At 43.8% G+C, this 11,369-nt stretch overlaps 2 protein-coding genes across 6 annotated transcripts in view; both read right to left on the bottom strand.

Moving 5' to 3' along the window:
- Positions 1-1,468: 1,468 nt before the first annotated feature.
- C10H3orf62 (chromosome 10 C3orf62 homolog) lies at positions 1,469-6,443 on the bottom strand. 2 transcript variants are annotated; one of them, XM_076867835.2, is made up of 4 exons: positions 5,878-6,443; positions 5,136-5,550; positions 3,860-3,951; positions 1,469-2,449 (listed from the first exon to the last, which is right to left on the bottom strand). In XM_076867835.2, the coding sequence occupies exons 2-4, from the start codon at positions 5,543-5,545 to the stop codon at positions 2,184-2,186; spliced, it is 768 nt and encodes a 255-aa protein (XP_076723950.1). In that variant the 5' UTR covers positions 5,546-5,550; positions 5,878-6,443; the 3' UTR covers positions 1,469-2,183. The 2 variants fall into 2 exon arrangements, with proteins under 2 accessions (XP_076723950.1, XP_076723949.1); XM_076867834.2 differs by lacking the exon at positions 5,878-6,443 and having other exon boundaries at positions 5,136-5,700.
- A 104-nt stretch (positions 6,444-6,547) lies between these two features.
- Positions 6,548-11,369, bottom strand: part of Usp4 (ubiquitin specific peptidase 4) — a 48,963-nt gene continuing 44,141 nt past the window's right edge. For all 4 annotated transcript variants that reach the window (XM_076867828.2, XM_076867831.2, XM_076867829.2 and 1 more), the window contains 4 exons: positions 11,059-11,208; positions 9,513-9,616; positions 7,513-7,601; positions 6,548-7,131 (listed from right to left, as the gene is read on the bottom strand). In XM_076867828.2, coding sequence (XP_076723943.2) covers positions 6,970-7,131; positions 7,513-7,601; positions 9,513-9,616; positions 11,059-11,208 — 505 coding nt within the window. In that variant the 3' untranslated portion in view covers positions 6,548-6,969. The remainder of the gene's footprint in view (positions 7,132-7,512; positions 7,602-9,512; positions 9,617-11,058; positions 11,209-11,369) is intronic.

The following is an 11,369-nucleotide window of genomic DNA, read 5'->3' as shown; positions in this document are numbered from 1 at the left end:
TCATATATACCTTTCACCAGGGCTAACATCTTACAAAACTGTGGTATGTGTGTCAAAACTAGGAAATTGACATTTTGACATTATTTGGATTTCATCAGTTTTTCTATTAATGTCCTCTTTCTGTTCTAGGATGCAGTCCAGTATTGCACATTTTGTTTAGTCATTGTCTCTCTTTAGTACCTACTTATTTGTGAGTTTTTGAGTCCTTTTTTTCCATGACCTTGACTTGAGTTCTGGCCAGGGGGATCCTGTAGCATGTCCTCCAATTTTAGTTATCTGACATTTGTCTCATGGTTACGTACTGGGTGGGGATATAGGTTTTGGTGAATACCATAAGGTGAAGCACTCTTTGCATCCTGTTGGGAGTGTGTGACATCCACATGACACCATTGATGTTAAATCACTTGGTTTAGGTGGTGCCTTCAGGCTTCCTACTGTACCTTTACGATTTTTCTTTTCTTTAGATATTGGGAAAAAGTCACTAAGTCCAGCTCAACCATAAGAGGTGGTAGGGGGTAAGGAGGTAGGGTAAGGTAATTGAGTTCCTCCTCCTCTATGAGTGTTCATATGTGCTGGTTTGAGATCTGCTTTTATGAAATTAAATGGCCTGACATCTATTCAGATCATTCATTCTTCACCTAAGCAAGGGCAGCCAAGGATGCTGTGAGCACTAAGAACCTGACCTCCAACTCCACAGGTTGTGAGTGCTTATTGAGCATGCTGCCTTCTGTAGGCACTGAGTGGCAAGTAGCCTAAGAAGAGCCTCTGGTTAGCTAGCCTGTCCTCTTCTCCTGCCCCAAGCAGGGCAGTGCCAGTGGCTATAAGTGGGTGGCAACAAATGAACACCCACTAGGGAGGCCAAAAGTACAAAGTGGCCAGAGTCCAGCTGCACCATAGTTTTGAGGGTACAGTCAGGTGCTGGGCTGAGCTCTACTAAGGAGTGGGTATTGTGTCTGTGATCTCTGCCTTCAAGCCCAAAGAACCACCAGATTTGTGGTGAAAGTATGTGACTGTAGTCTGCTAATTAGACCTATTCCAGGGTCACTGGCCTAGAAGCTGACTTAGTGGGCAGTTACTCAGCCACAGGCCTTTTCCCAAGTTCTGATCTATTCAACACAGTGCCAGCCTCCCCAGTCCCATCTTCCTTTATTAGCTGGGAAGATAGGCATGTCCCTGAGACTCAGTTTCTGGGAAATATAAAAACTTTCCCAAGAGTTTATTAGTTTTCCTGAGAAGACGACATGGTTTTGAAATTTTGTGCAAATAGTTTCTGGTGATGTCTTTTTTTTTCTAGGGGTGACATCGGAGTTCAGCCCTGTTATGCTTTTGCTGTTAGGCTGACCTCGGGAGTGCAGGAGCCTGGCCCCTCCTTCATTCACTGCCCTGTCTTGGCCCAGCAGGGTCACTGCCATGGAATCCACCCATGGTAGCCAGACCTGCAGAGGGATGGATGGATGAGATGTAGGTACAGATCCTGTATCTATCCCTCTCCTCCTACCCTCACCTGGGGCCCAGGTGTCTGTGTGGGGGTACATGGTAGGGAGGCCTCATGGGAACATCCTGTTAGGAGGGAATCTGCCAGCAACTCTGACACCAGAAAGAAACCTCTGCAGAGGCTACTCTCTGAACTAAGCAGGTAGTTTGGGACATGAAGAGGCCATGGGGCATACGTAAGAAACAGGGAGCTATGTGTGCAAGGGGAGCCAAATATGTAAGGAGATCAAAGCATCCACACCAAGGTCTAGTTTGTTGCGGATTTTTCTGCATAGGCTGAGCTGGCCTAGGGGTGGGCTGGTACCAGGGGTTGCACAAAGCCCATTCTGGTTATAGCTCCCATACTTTTTCAAGGGCCCAGGCAAAAGAATACCAAGAGATGCAGCAGAGATACAACCCATACCTACCTTTAGGACTAGTATACTGAGTATTAATCAAAAACAAAACACTTTCAACACACTAAGTAAAAAAAAAATAATAACAATATGAGATATCTCAAAGCAACAGAATACAAAAACTGGGCTCTCAGCCCAAAAAGGGACACAACTGAAGTTAAAAAATGGGTGTGGTAATTCAGCTTCTGCCGGCCCTCTGAAAATGCAGCTCCTGATGATCACTGTAGCTGCTTCTGCATAGAGTACTTGATGGCAGCCTCTACTGTAAAGAATCAAAGCTAAAAGCAACTCTCCTTACTCAATTTGGTATTTAAAAGAGGTCATCAAGTTGTAGTCCTCTTCCAAATCCAGAACAGTCTCAACAATATTCTGATCATCGAAAGCCTGCTTAAGGCTGCCAGTGTCTACATCTGAGGACTTCTGAGGGCTCTCGTCCACAAGCAGGGCCCAGGCTTCCTCCTTGAAGGGTGAATCTTGGCAGTGACCACACACACGGTTTAATTCATTTTCAAATTCTAGTTTTCCAGCCAATTCTTCAATAGTTCGGATGCTTGTATGGTCTTAAAGATAAGAACACTCAGCTTTACAATTCCAAGGAGAGGTTTCTAAAGACATTTCAGGCACCAGTTAAAAACCACAAGTGTAAGAGATTGGGCAGAGCTGGGCATTCTTACCCCAGGGCAGACAGGTTGCCAGACTGAATGCCAAAGTAAGGTGGGCTTGGTGTATTCCTTTCAGACACAAATGTTTATCCATCCCCAACTATATGCCAGTTCCTAAGTTATAAGTGGAAAGACAATAGAAATGCACACACTTGTCTTGGCTCTCAGGGAACTCCCTAATACAGATGAAAAGACATGGTGTGAAACAAAAAAGGTCTTCAGGGGAATCAAAATGCTGCCTGCTGGTGAGGGCCAAGGAGATGGCGGGCAGAGGCAGTGATGATTTCAGTTATCTCCTGGGGCTACTGTAGGAGACTTAGTCCACTAAGTCACAGGCTGGCTGAGGTTTTATAGCCTAAGGTGAGTACCACCCCTCTGTCAGGCTTCCCTCCCATCCTTCATAACCTGGAGACCAGTTTCAAGCAGCACTCAAGACTATACACCCCTTAACTAGAACTATTTGTCCACTGTGTAATATGAATCATTTAAAAAGTCATACAGCCAGGCACAGTGGCACATGTCTATAATCCCAGCAACTCAAGAGGTTGAAGAAGTATGGCAAAGGTCAAAATCAGTCTCAGAAATTTAGTGAGATCCTTCCTTGGCAATGTAGAGACCCTGTCTCAAAATTAAAAAATAAAAGGACCGGGGACATAGCTCAGTGGTAAAGTACTCTTGGTTTCAATACCCAGTGTTAAAAAGCATGTCTGACAAACTGTATACTATTATGTTAACAGTGACTCTCTCTGGGTGGGGGGAAGTACAGGAGAGCTTTTGGCGTCAAATCTTTTTTTACTCAGCTGGACTCCTCTCTCTTCCTCCTCCTCTTTCTTTAAATTTTTAGTTGTTAATGGACACAATACCTTTATTTTCATTTATTTATTTTTATGTGGTGCTGGGGACAAACCCAGTATCTTACATGTGCCAGGCAAGTGCTCTACCACTGAGCCACATCCCCAGCCCCTCTCTCTTCCTCTTTGCCTATGTCCTGTTTACTTCGGATCTAAGCTCAAGGACCAAGTCATGGAGGCTGGCATCCTTTGCCTTCGGGGACTCACTATAATTAGACATTTATGAAATGACCTGATTGATGTGTGACCTCACAAGGTTATCAGTTCTGTTAAGAAAGGGACAGGGTTTGACTAATTTGCTGCTCTATGCAGAGTCTATTGTGAGTAGAACAAATCCACCAAATATGGAAAATAAAGAGTTCTTATCACCCAACCCCCTCTAAGACATATGGGCCCTCTGCCTGCATAAAGGACCCTATTCTCCCAAGAAGACGATGGCCCAACCCTCTGTACTCACCAATCATATCCAGCAGATCCTTTGTGACTTCTTGGCTAGAATTGTTGAGCAGCATGTTTGAATCAACTTTCAAATCTCTCTCCATATCTTTCCTGTAGCCCCAGGAGGGGGGAAAAAGGCAGGGAATTAGATCCTCTTTCAAGAAAATATTGGAGGGGAAAATGTTAGATTACTGTTGACTTTAGAAATTTTTTTTTTTTTGAGAGAGAATTTTAATATTTATTTTTTAGTTTTTGGCGGACACAACGTCTTTGTTTGTATGTGGTGCTGAGGATTGAACCCGGGCCGCACGCATGCCAGGCCAGCGCGCTACCGCTTGAGCCACATCCCCAGCCCTACTGTTGACTTTAAATTGTCATTTATGTGTGATTTCAGAATAATCAGTCTGTTAATCAGTGAAGAAACTGACTAATAGCATTATCATAATGACTCACAAGCATCACAGGCTGCATTAATGCTTATGAACATCAATATAAATACTTGAGGAATTTAGCTTTTATTCCACTGGGCAGCCAAGATGGCAGGACTTTTTTCCCACCCTTTCATTACTGAAAGGGGTATGCTACCACTGAGCAACATTGCCAGTCTTTTGAATTTTTTGAAACCGTTATCTTGCTAAATTGTCGAGGCCGGCCTTGAATTTGTACAATTTTCCTGCCTCAGCCTCCCAACTTGCTGGGATTACAGGTTTATGCCACTGAACCCAGCATATATGGTTAGCCCTGCTTAAAGTCAAGGTGCTTGGGATCAGGCAGTTTGAGAGATCTAGGGGAGACTTAACCTGGTGACAGTTCAAAGACTTCAGGGTAGTGGAGGGGAGCAGAAGCAAGGACAATACTAGGAAGTAGGCCCAGTAGGGTCCAGCCTTTGATTCAACTTCTCCCTAATGTAGACAAAGGAAGGTATCAAAGGTTCCAGTACTCCAAGTTCAAACACAAGATGGAATTTAAAAAATTTAGGATTAAGATTTTTGTTTCTGCAGCATAAAAAAAAATGAGGTCATTTAAAAAAATTTTAACATTCATTACTCCTTTGAGTACTGCTAAGTCGTTTCCATGACTGGTTTAACATCCAGAATTGACAACCAGGCCCTCAACCCAAACACATACATATATAACTTGTTTCTGGGCTAAATTCTAGAGAATATTTTGTGAGTTTCCCAAACAGTCCTGCAGATCTGAAGAGGAGGCATGAATTAACTCTAGGATCTTCAACCATTTTTTCAGAAACAAGAATCTTCTTAATTGTAGTTATTAAACTATCAAATCAGAATCACCTTAAACTTTCTTTTCTCCAGTTTTCCCCATCTCCTGCAGCTCTCCAAAACGATCTTTCAGGTGCCAAAATGGAGGAGTGCATCAACACATTTTCCTTGCTGGCCAGAGGTTTTCTTTTAGGGCATAAAGCATGTGGTTTTGCATTAACAGGGACATGGTATGGCACAAAGGCAGGGTTCTCGTTCTCAGAAGCACAAGGGGCAGTAGCAAACAGGGCAGTAGAGGAGCAAGCTGCCAGAGGGTGTCCTCTACAGAGAAGCCTGTGCATAGGTAGGGAGAAGGAAAGCGATGTGGCACCTGGCTCTAGCTTCTGCAGGCCTGTGCACTCCTGGGAATGACTGACTCCTTCAAAGGCCCGGTCAATGGCTGCAGTCAGCTCCTTTCTGCATCTTCTTAGTTTTTCAGACATTTCCCCTAAAAGGGACCATGTCTTTATTATGTAATACATTGGAAATGCATAGAGCAACATGAGAATGAGAGTACAGAGGAGGCTGCCAATCAGCCTGAAAGGGGAACTTGCCACACCTTCCTTGGGGTTATCCCAGGCTACAGGACCCAGTGGGAAGACCCCCATCAGCTCCGCCTCCCTCCTGCCATGGCTCTTGGGAGGGACGCACCCCCACCACCATTCCCTGTCACACTTTCCCCAGTCTCCCACACTTCTCCCCCAAGTCTATGCCACCATAGCCCACCCGTTTGCCCTGCCCCTGCTCCAACAGGCCGTGGGACTCAGAAGCTCACCGAGCAGCGCGGAAACACCACAACCCTCAACGGTCACTGCGCGTGCTGGACCGCGCGTGCCTGACCCGCGCGTGCCCGAAGCCGGAGGTCCCAACCCCCACAGATTAGGTTAAAGGTCAGACAAAAAAGCCCGGACTACAATGTTCTTTAAACCCTCGTGGCCAGCAGGGGCAGCAAAGGCCTGGAGGCAGGATAATGTAGGGCACCAGAATGGGGGCAAGCGGCCAGTTGTGGGGTTTCCAGCAGGGTCAGGGAGAAAACCAGGTCTGGAAGGGCCCATTATGAAAATGCACTACCCAAAACCGCTGAATGAGAGCCCTTTTCCAGGCTTAACTAATTCCCATGAAGGTTCTGTTCTCAAGTCAACATGGACAAACAACTGGATACTGTACTTGGCAGTTTTGTGAATAGATTTCTTTAAGGGGTGTCTGATAAAAGTTCCACACAGAATCTGTCTCAATTCATCAAAGATAGTGGGGGACAAAACATAACTGCTAGGTTCCACAGGAGGTTGAGAGACCTCAATACTAAGTATTTTCATTTGATTATCAGAAGGAAAGCTGGAAATTCCAAAACGACTAAAAGGAGAAACAAATGGGCTTCAGTGCTAATTTTAGAAAATTATAAACCCATCTCAGGGAACAGCAAAGGACAAATGGACAACGTAAAGTTTACTTGAGGCTCTGTTTACTGTGGCCAGACTACTGGGGTGACCAGTGTGGGTACCAGAACCAGATAACCAGGAGCTCACAGCAGCCCTGCAAGTGGGTCTTCATGGCTGCACCATATTCAATTACAGTGTGTTTGTCTCCATTCTTTGGAATCCATCAGACATACTCCATTGTGCACCCCCACCCACTCCCCACTTTCAGTTCCACAGGCTTTATCTCACCACCTGTTTAAAAAGAAAAATAATTCAGGCTCTTGACAATCCTTCTGAGCAAACAGTGTCTTTTTTTGTCTTCTGCTCAAAAAAGAAAGGAATTTCCTCATCTGGCTTTTTAAATTGAACACAAGCAGTTTTCCAAGTGCCAAAGACATTCTCCTGGGGGATGCTGGGTTCTGTGGGGAGGCAGGGTCGCTGAGTCAGCATCAGTTGGTATCCATGCTGCAAGCCTCATCATCCTCCAAACCGTGCTGTGAGCTGCTTGGCCTGGTCCCTCCATCAGAAGAACTAGGAAAATTGATGAGTGAAGGTGTCTTATAACACTCATCATCCCGTCGCTGGTAGAACAGCACATAAGCGGCTTTTGTCTGAAACACAAGAGGGGAGAATCCGTCCACTGGTTGGTAAAATTACCCATTGTCCGAGGTTATTTCTCACTATTCAACACTCTCAAAGATCAACCATCTTGCTCTGGATAACCATACAGAGATGACTAAGAAGGGACTATTACTTGAGGCTGGCTCCTGCCAGGCCAGTGGGGAATGGTGGGTACCCTATGGCATAGAGCCTTGAGGAAAGTTGAGCTTTTCCTTTAGAAAGGATCCTAAACAAAGGGCAGGTCAACTCTACCACACCCAGCTCCCCCTGTCACATGAGAATGATTAGGTAACCAACAAGCCTGAGAGCTACCCTTCTCAGCTTTGATCCATTAAGTTCAGAGACAGAATCAATCCAGTCAGCATACTCACCACAATTTGGTCCTCAGAGGCCTGGGACACGTTGCTATCATCAAAGTAATACCATTTTCCATTTAGTTTGTTTTTTGCATATGCGGTGTCTGTCAAGTAATAAACAAAATACTAAAGAATCAACTGGCTAGTTTACTAGGCTTGCACTAAATAAATAAATAGCCCTGAAATTAAAAATAGTTTACAGTTTGTGTCTTTTGTTTTTTTAAATAGCATTAAAAATGAATACATTTGAACAGAGAAACTTAAGCAGATGTCAAAATTAATTGTAAGGAAAAATAGCAAGATATAGAACAGCAGGATATATAACATGATCAAAAATTACTAATGGATGGGGCTGGGGTTGTGGTTCAAGTGGTAGAGTGCTTGCCTAGCACGTGTGAGACACAGGGTTTAATCCTCAGCACCACATAAAAAAGTAAACTAATAGAATAAAGTTTAAAAATTACTGACAGGGCCCGATTTTCAAACATGCGAAATTTTATTTTCCCAGCCTCTCCTACACTATATGGAGCTATATGATTCAGTTATACTCAATGAAATGTATGTAGAAGAGTTGATGGGGGTTCTGGGATGTCTGCCTTCCCTCCCCACTCCCCCTTCTGATGGAATAGAATGCAAACATGAGGGCTGGAGACTGAGCAGGCATTTGAAGCTAGAAGGTGATATAAGAATGGAGGGCCAGGCTAGGAGCAGTGGCACATGCTATAATCCCAGCTATTTGGGAGACTAAGGCAGAAGGATTTCAAGTTTCAGGCCTGTCTCAACAAGTTAGTAAGACCCTCCTTCAAAACAGAACAAAAAGGATAGGGGATATAACTCAGTGGGTAAAGTATTTCTGGGTACAATCCCCAGTATTACTACTATTACTACTACTATTACTACTACTACTACTACTACTACTACTACTACTACTACTACAGATATGAAAGAGCAGACTTTCAGGCCAATTTCTATATCTTATTAGTACAGGGAGAAAATTTAAAAGATCAGGGCAGTTCTGTAATCTAGTATAAGTATAAATGGAACTGACCCTTTCCAAGGAATCATGTCTTGGGGACGTAATACTGGGTGTGTTGGCAGCAGGCCCAATGCACATGTAGTAGACAGAAATGTAAGGAAATCCAATTCTTCACTTCTATTTCAGTAGCACTTCCCATAAACAAGTAACAAAACATAAGTTTAATTTTAAAACTAAACCTACATGTTGTAGAAATTTTGAGAGATAGGGCTGGGGTGTGGCTCAGTGGTAGCATGCTTGCCTGGCATGCGTGAGTCACTGGGATAGATTCTCAGCAACACATACAAATAAATAAAATACAGGTCCATCAGCAACTAAAAAATATTTTAAAAAAATTTTTTGAGACATAAAGTAAAGCAAAAAAAGGGGGGGGGATAAACAATTCAGTGTCTCTCCTTCCAGTCTCAACCCCCAATAACATTTTGTTTTTTAACTTCACATAGTTGTGATTCCACCTTTTGTAATGATATAATTTTATGTAGCAGTTTTCATGTACACAGTCCATTTCCCCCATGTTATTAATTTTATTTTGAAATGGCTATGAGTTCCTTTATCAAGTAGATGGACAATAGTGCCAACTGTTGATCACCAAGGCAGCTATTAACTTTTCACTGTTATAAAGAGATGAACATCTTTGGGCATAAAGCTTTCTCTAATGTCAAATCAGTTCCTTAGGATAAATTCCCAGAAACAAGAGTTACTGAATTAAAGAATTAAGAATTTGGGCTGGGGATGTGGCTCAAGCGGTAGCGAGCTCGCCTGGCATGCGTGCGGCTCGGGTTCAATCCTCAGCACCACATACAAACAAAGACGTTGTGTCTGCCGATAACTAAAAAATAAATATTAAAAAAAAAAAATTAAGAATTTTAAAACAAAACAAAAAGCATGGTGAAGCAATGGTGTTGAAAAAGCATGTAGCCTGAAGCTTGCAGAACTGCACAAGCCAACACCTCAGAAGGAAGCAGCTACCAATACTTACAGTGGCCAACCCCCATGGCTCCATAGTGATTGGACACAGCAATGAGGTCATACACATAAGGCCTTGCTGACAAGTCACAGACAAACTCAGACATGTTCAGAGCTCTAAGAACAAAACACAAGAACAGCTCTTAAATATTTTAAACTCCAAAAAAGAAGTCAGAGCAGCCCAGCAACCTCTTTCATCTAACTGGCCAGAACATAAGAGAGGCACTCAAAAAAACTATTTGAGAAGAAATAGCCAGGCGTGGTACTGCATTCCTGTAATCCCAGTGGGCTCAGGAGGCTGAAGAGTTCAAAGTCAGCCTCAGCAACAGTGAGGCACTAAGAAACTCAGTGAGACCCTGTCTTTAAATATAATACAAAAACAGTACTGCGGATGTAGCTCAGTGGTTGAGTGCCCTTAGTTCAATTCCCAGAACCCCTCCCCCAGCCCACCCACCCCCCCCAAAAAAAGAGAGAGAGAGAAAGAGAGAAGAAATAAATGAAAAGTCCATGGCAGAGGAGCCCTGAACTTTGTGCTCTGACTACTGATATATTCAGGCCAGAAATTAAAGAGAAGTCCCCTGGGTAACTGCCACCAGACCAAAGGGAAGGTGAGGGTCTAGAGATAGACAAGAGGACTTCAGCAACTAGGAAGAAGTGGTTATTAATAACAGAATTACAATTGGTGCCATAGTCATTTAAACCAAATACCAAAACAGTCCTCAGAAAGCTTTTTTTCCTACAATATCTTATTCTGTTTTTCAGATAGGGTCTTGCTATGTTGCCCACGCTGGTCTAACTCCTAGGCTCAAATAATCCTCCCACCTCAGTCTCCTGAGAAGCTGAGACTACAGGCATGTGTTTACCATGCATGGACTTAAAACACTTCATTCTGAAATTTTCAAGTAAAGAAAAGACAAGAATTTTACAACAAATACTCATTACCCACCACTAGATTCTCACATGGACATTGTTCCTATATTTTAAGGACTTACCCTACCCTTTCCCTCCAGAAAGCATTTTTAACCTATCTGGTTGGCTTGCTTTCCTGTCTTAGTTACAGTCAATAACCTGGGTCCTGAGGGGACCTGAGAAGATAGCTAGTCCCAGTTGCTACCTCAGAAACAGGACTGTAGCAGGTCTTCTCCCTACCTGAAGCCCCAACAATCATCCAGGTCTCTCTGCAGATTGTCCTCTGACCACCTTGCCCCTGTTAATAGAGGTACCACTGTGCTGTACTGCCACTGCTGAGGCCAGGCTCCTTGGGACCAATGATGGACTGGGAAAGGCCAGTTAAGTGGCATCAGGAATTTGAGAGGGGGACTAAGAGTAACAGAGAATTAGCAGTCCCCCGAGTCTAGGGAAGGGCTTCTATTGGAGTCTCTTCCCCATGTGAGGATAGGGAGGGGAGCAATTACTACAATCAAAGTCTACCCCCCAAAGCCCAACAACATATATCCTAATTCAGAAAAGTCTTTGGTAACAAACCGCTCAGCAAATCAATGTCCATATTTCCTGCCTGTTTCTAAATTTTTCCTAACACTTCAGTCATAGGGATTCACCTGACTGGGAATTCCACAACTGTATCAAGCTTATCCCTCCAGTATCTGTTGTAGGAGAAACGTTTGAGATGGACTACCAGGATCTTGGGCAAGGACCACAGGTCAAACTTCTTTGTGGCCTGCTGGTGCTTCTTACAATTGGGACAGTACCTGAAGAGAAAAGAGAAGTCTCTGCTTAGCAGGGGATGAGGGGAGCCATTGCTACCTGGGTACTCATGCTGGGGACACAGCTGTAATTCCACAATAGCTGCTATTCTTAAGGACAGATTTTGGGCAAAGACCTGCCTTCTAAAACAGGCCACTGGCTTTCT

The sequence above is a fragment of the Callospermophilus lateralis genome, chromosome 10, assembly GCF_048772815.1.
Source record: "Callospermophilus lateralis isolate mCalLat2 chromosome 10, mCalLat2.hap1, whole genome shotgun sequence".
In the NCBI taxonomy this organism is placed as follows: Eukaryota; Metazoa; Chordata; class Mammalia; order Rodentia; family Sciuridae; genus Callospermophilus; species Callospermophilus lateralis.
Note: the sequence above shows the minus strand (reverse complement) of the source record. Positions and strands in the feature narration are given on the sequence as shown.

What these genes read in the sequence shown, in the direction of transcription:
- C10H3orf62 (XM_076867834.2), bottom strand. Translation starts at nt 5,605, where the DNA reads ATGTTGCTCTATGCATTTCCAATGTATTACATAATAAAGACATGGTCC. An exon ending in TGGAGAAAAGAAAGTTTAAG is followed by an intron (nt 3,952 to 5,135) that starts GTGATTCTGATT and finishes CTGGGGCTACAG; the next exon opens with GAAAGATATGGAGAGAGATT. An exon ending in GGATCTGCTGGATATGATTG is followed by an intron (nt 2,450 to 3,859) that starts GTGAGTACAGAG and finishes CTTATCTTTAAG; the next exon opens with ACCATACAAGCATCCGAACT.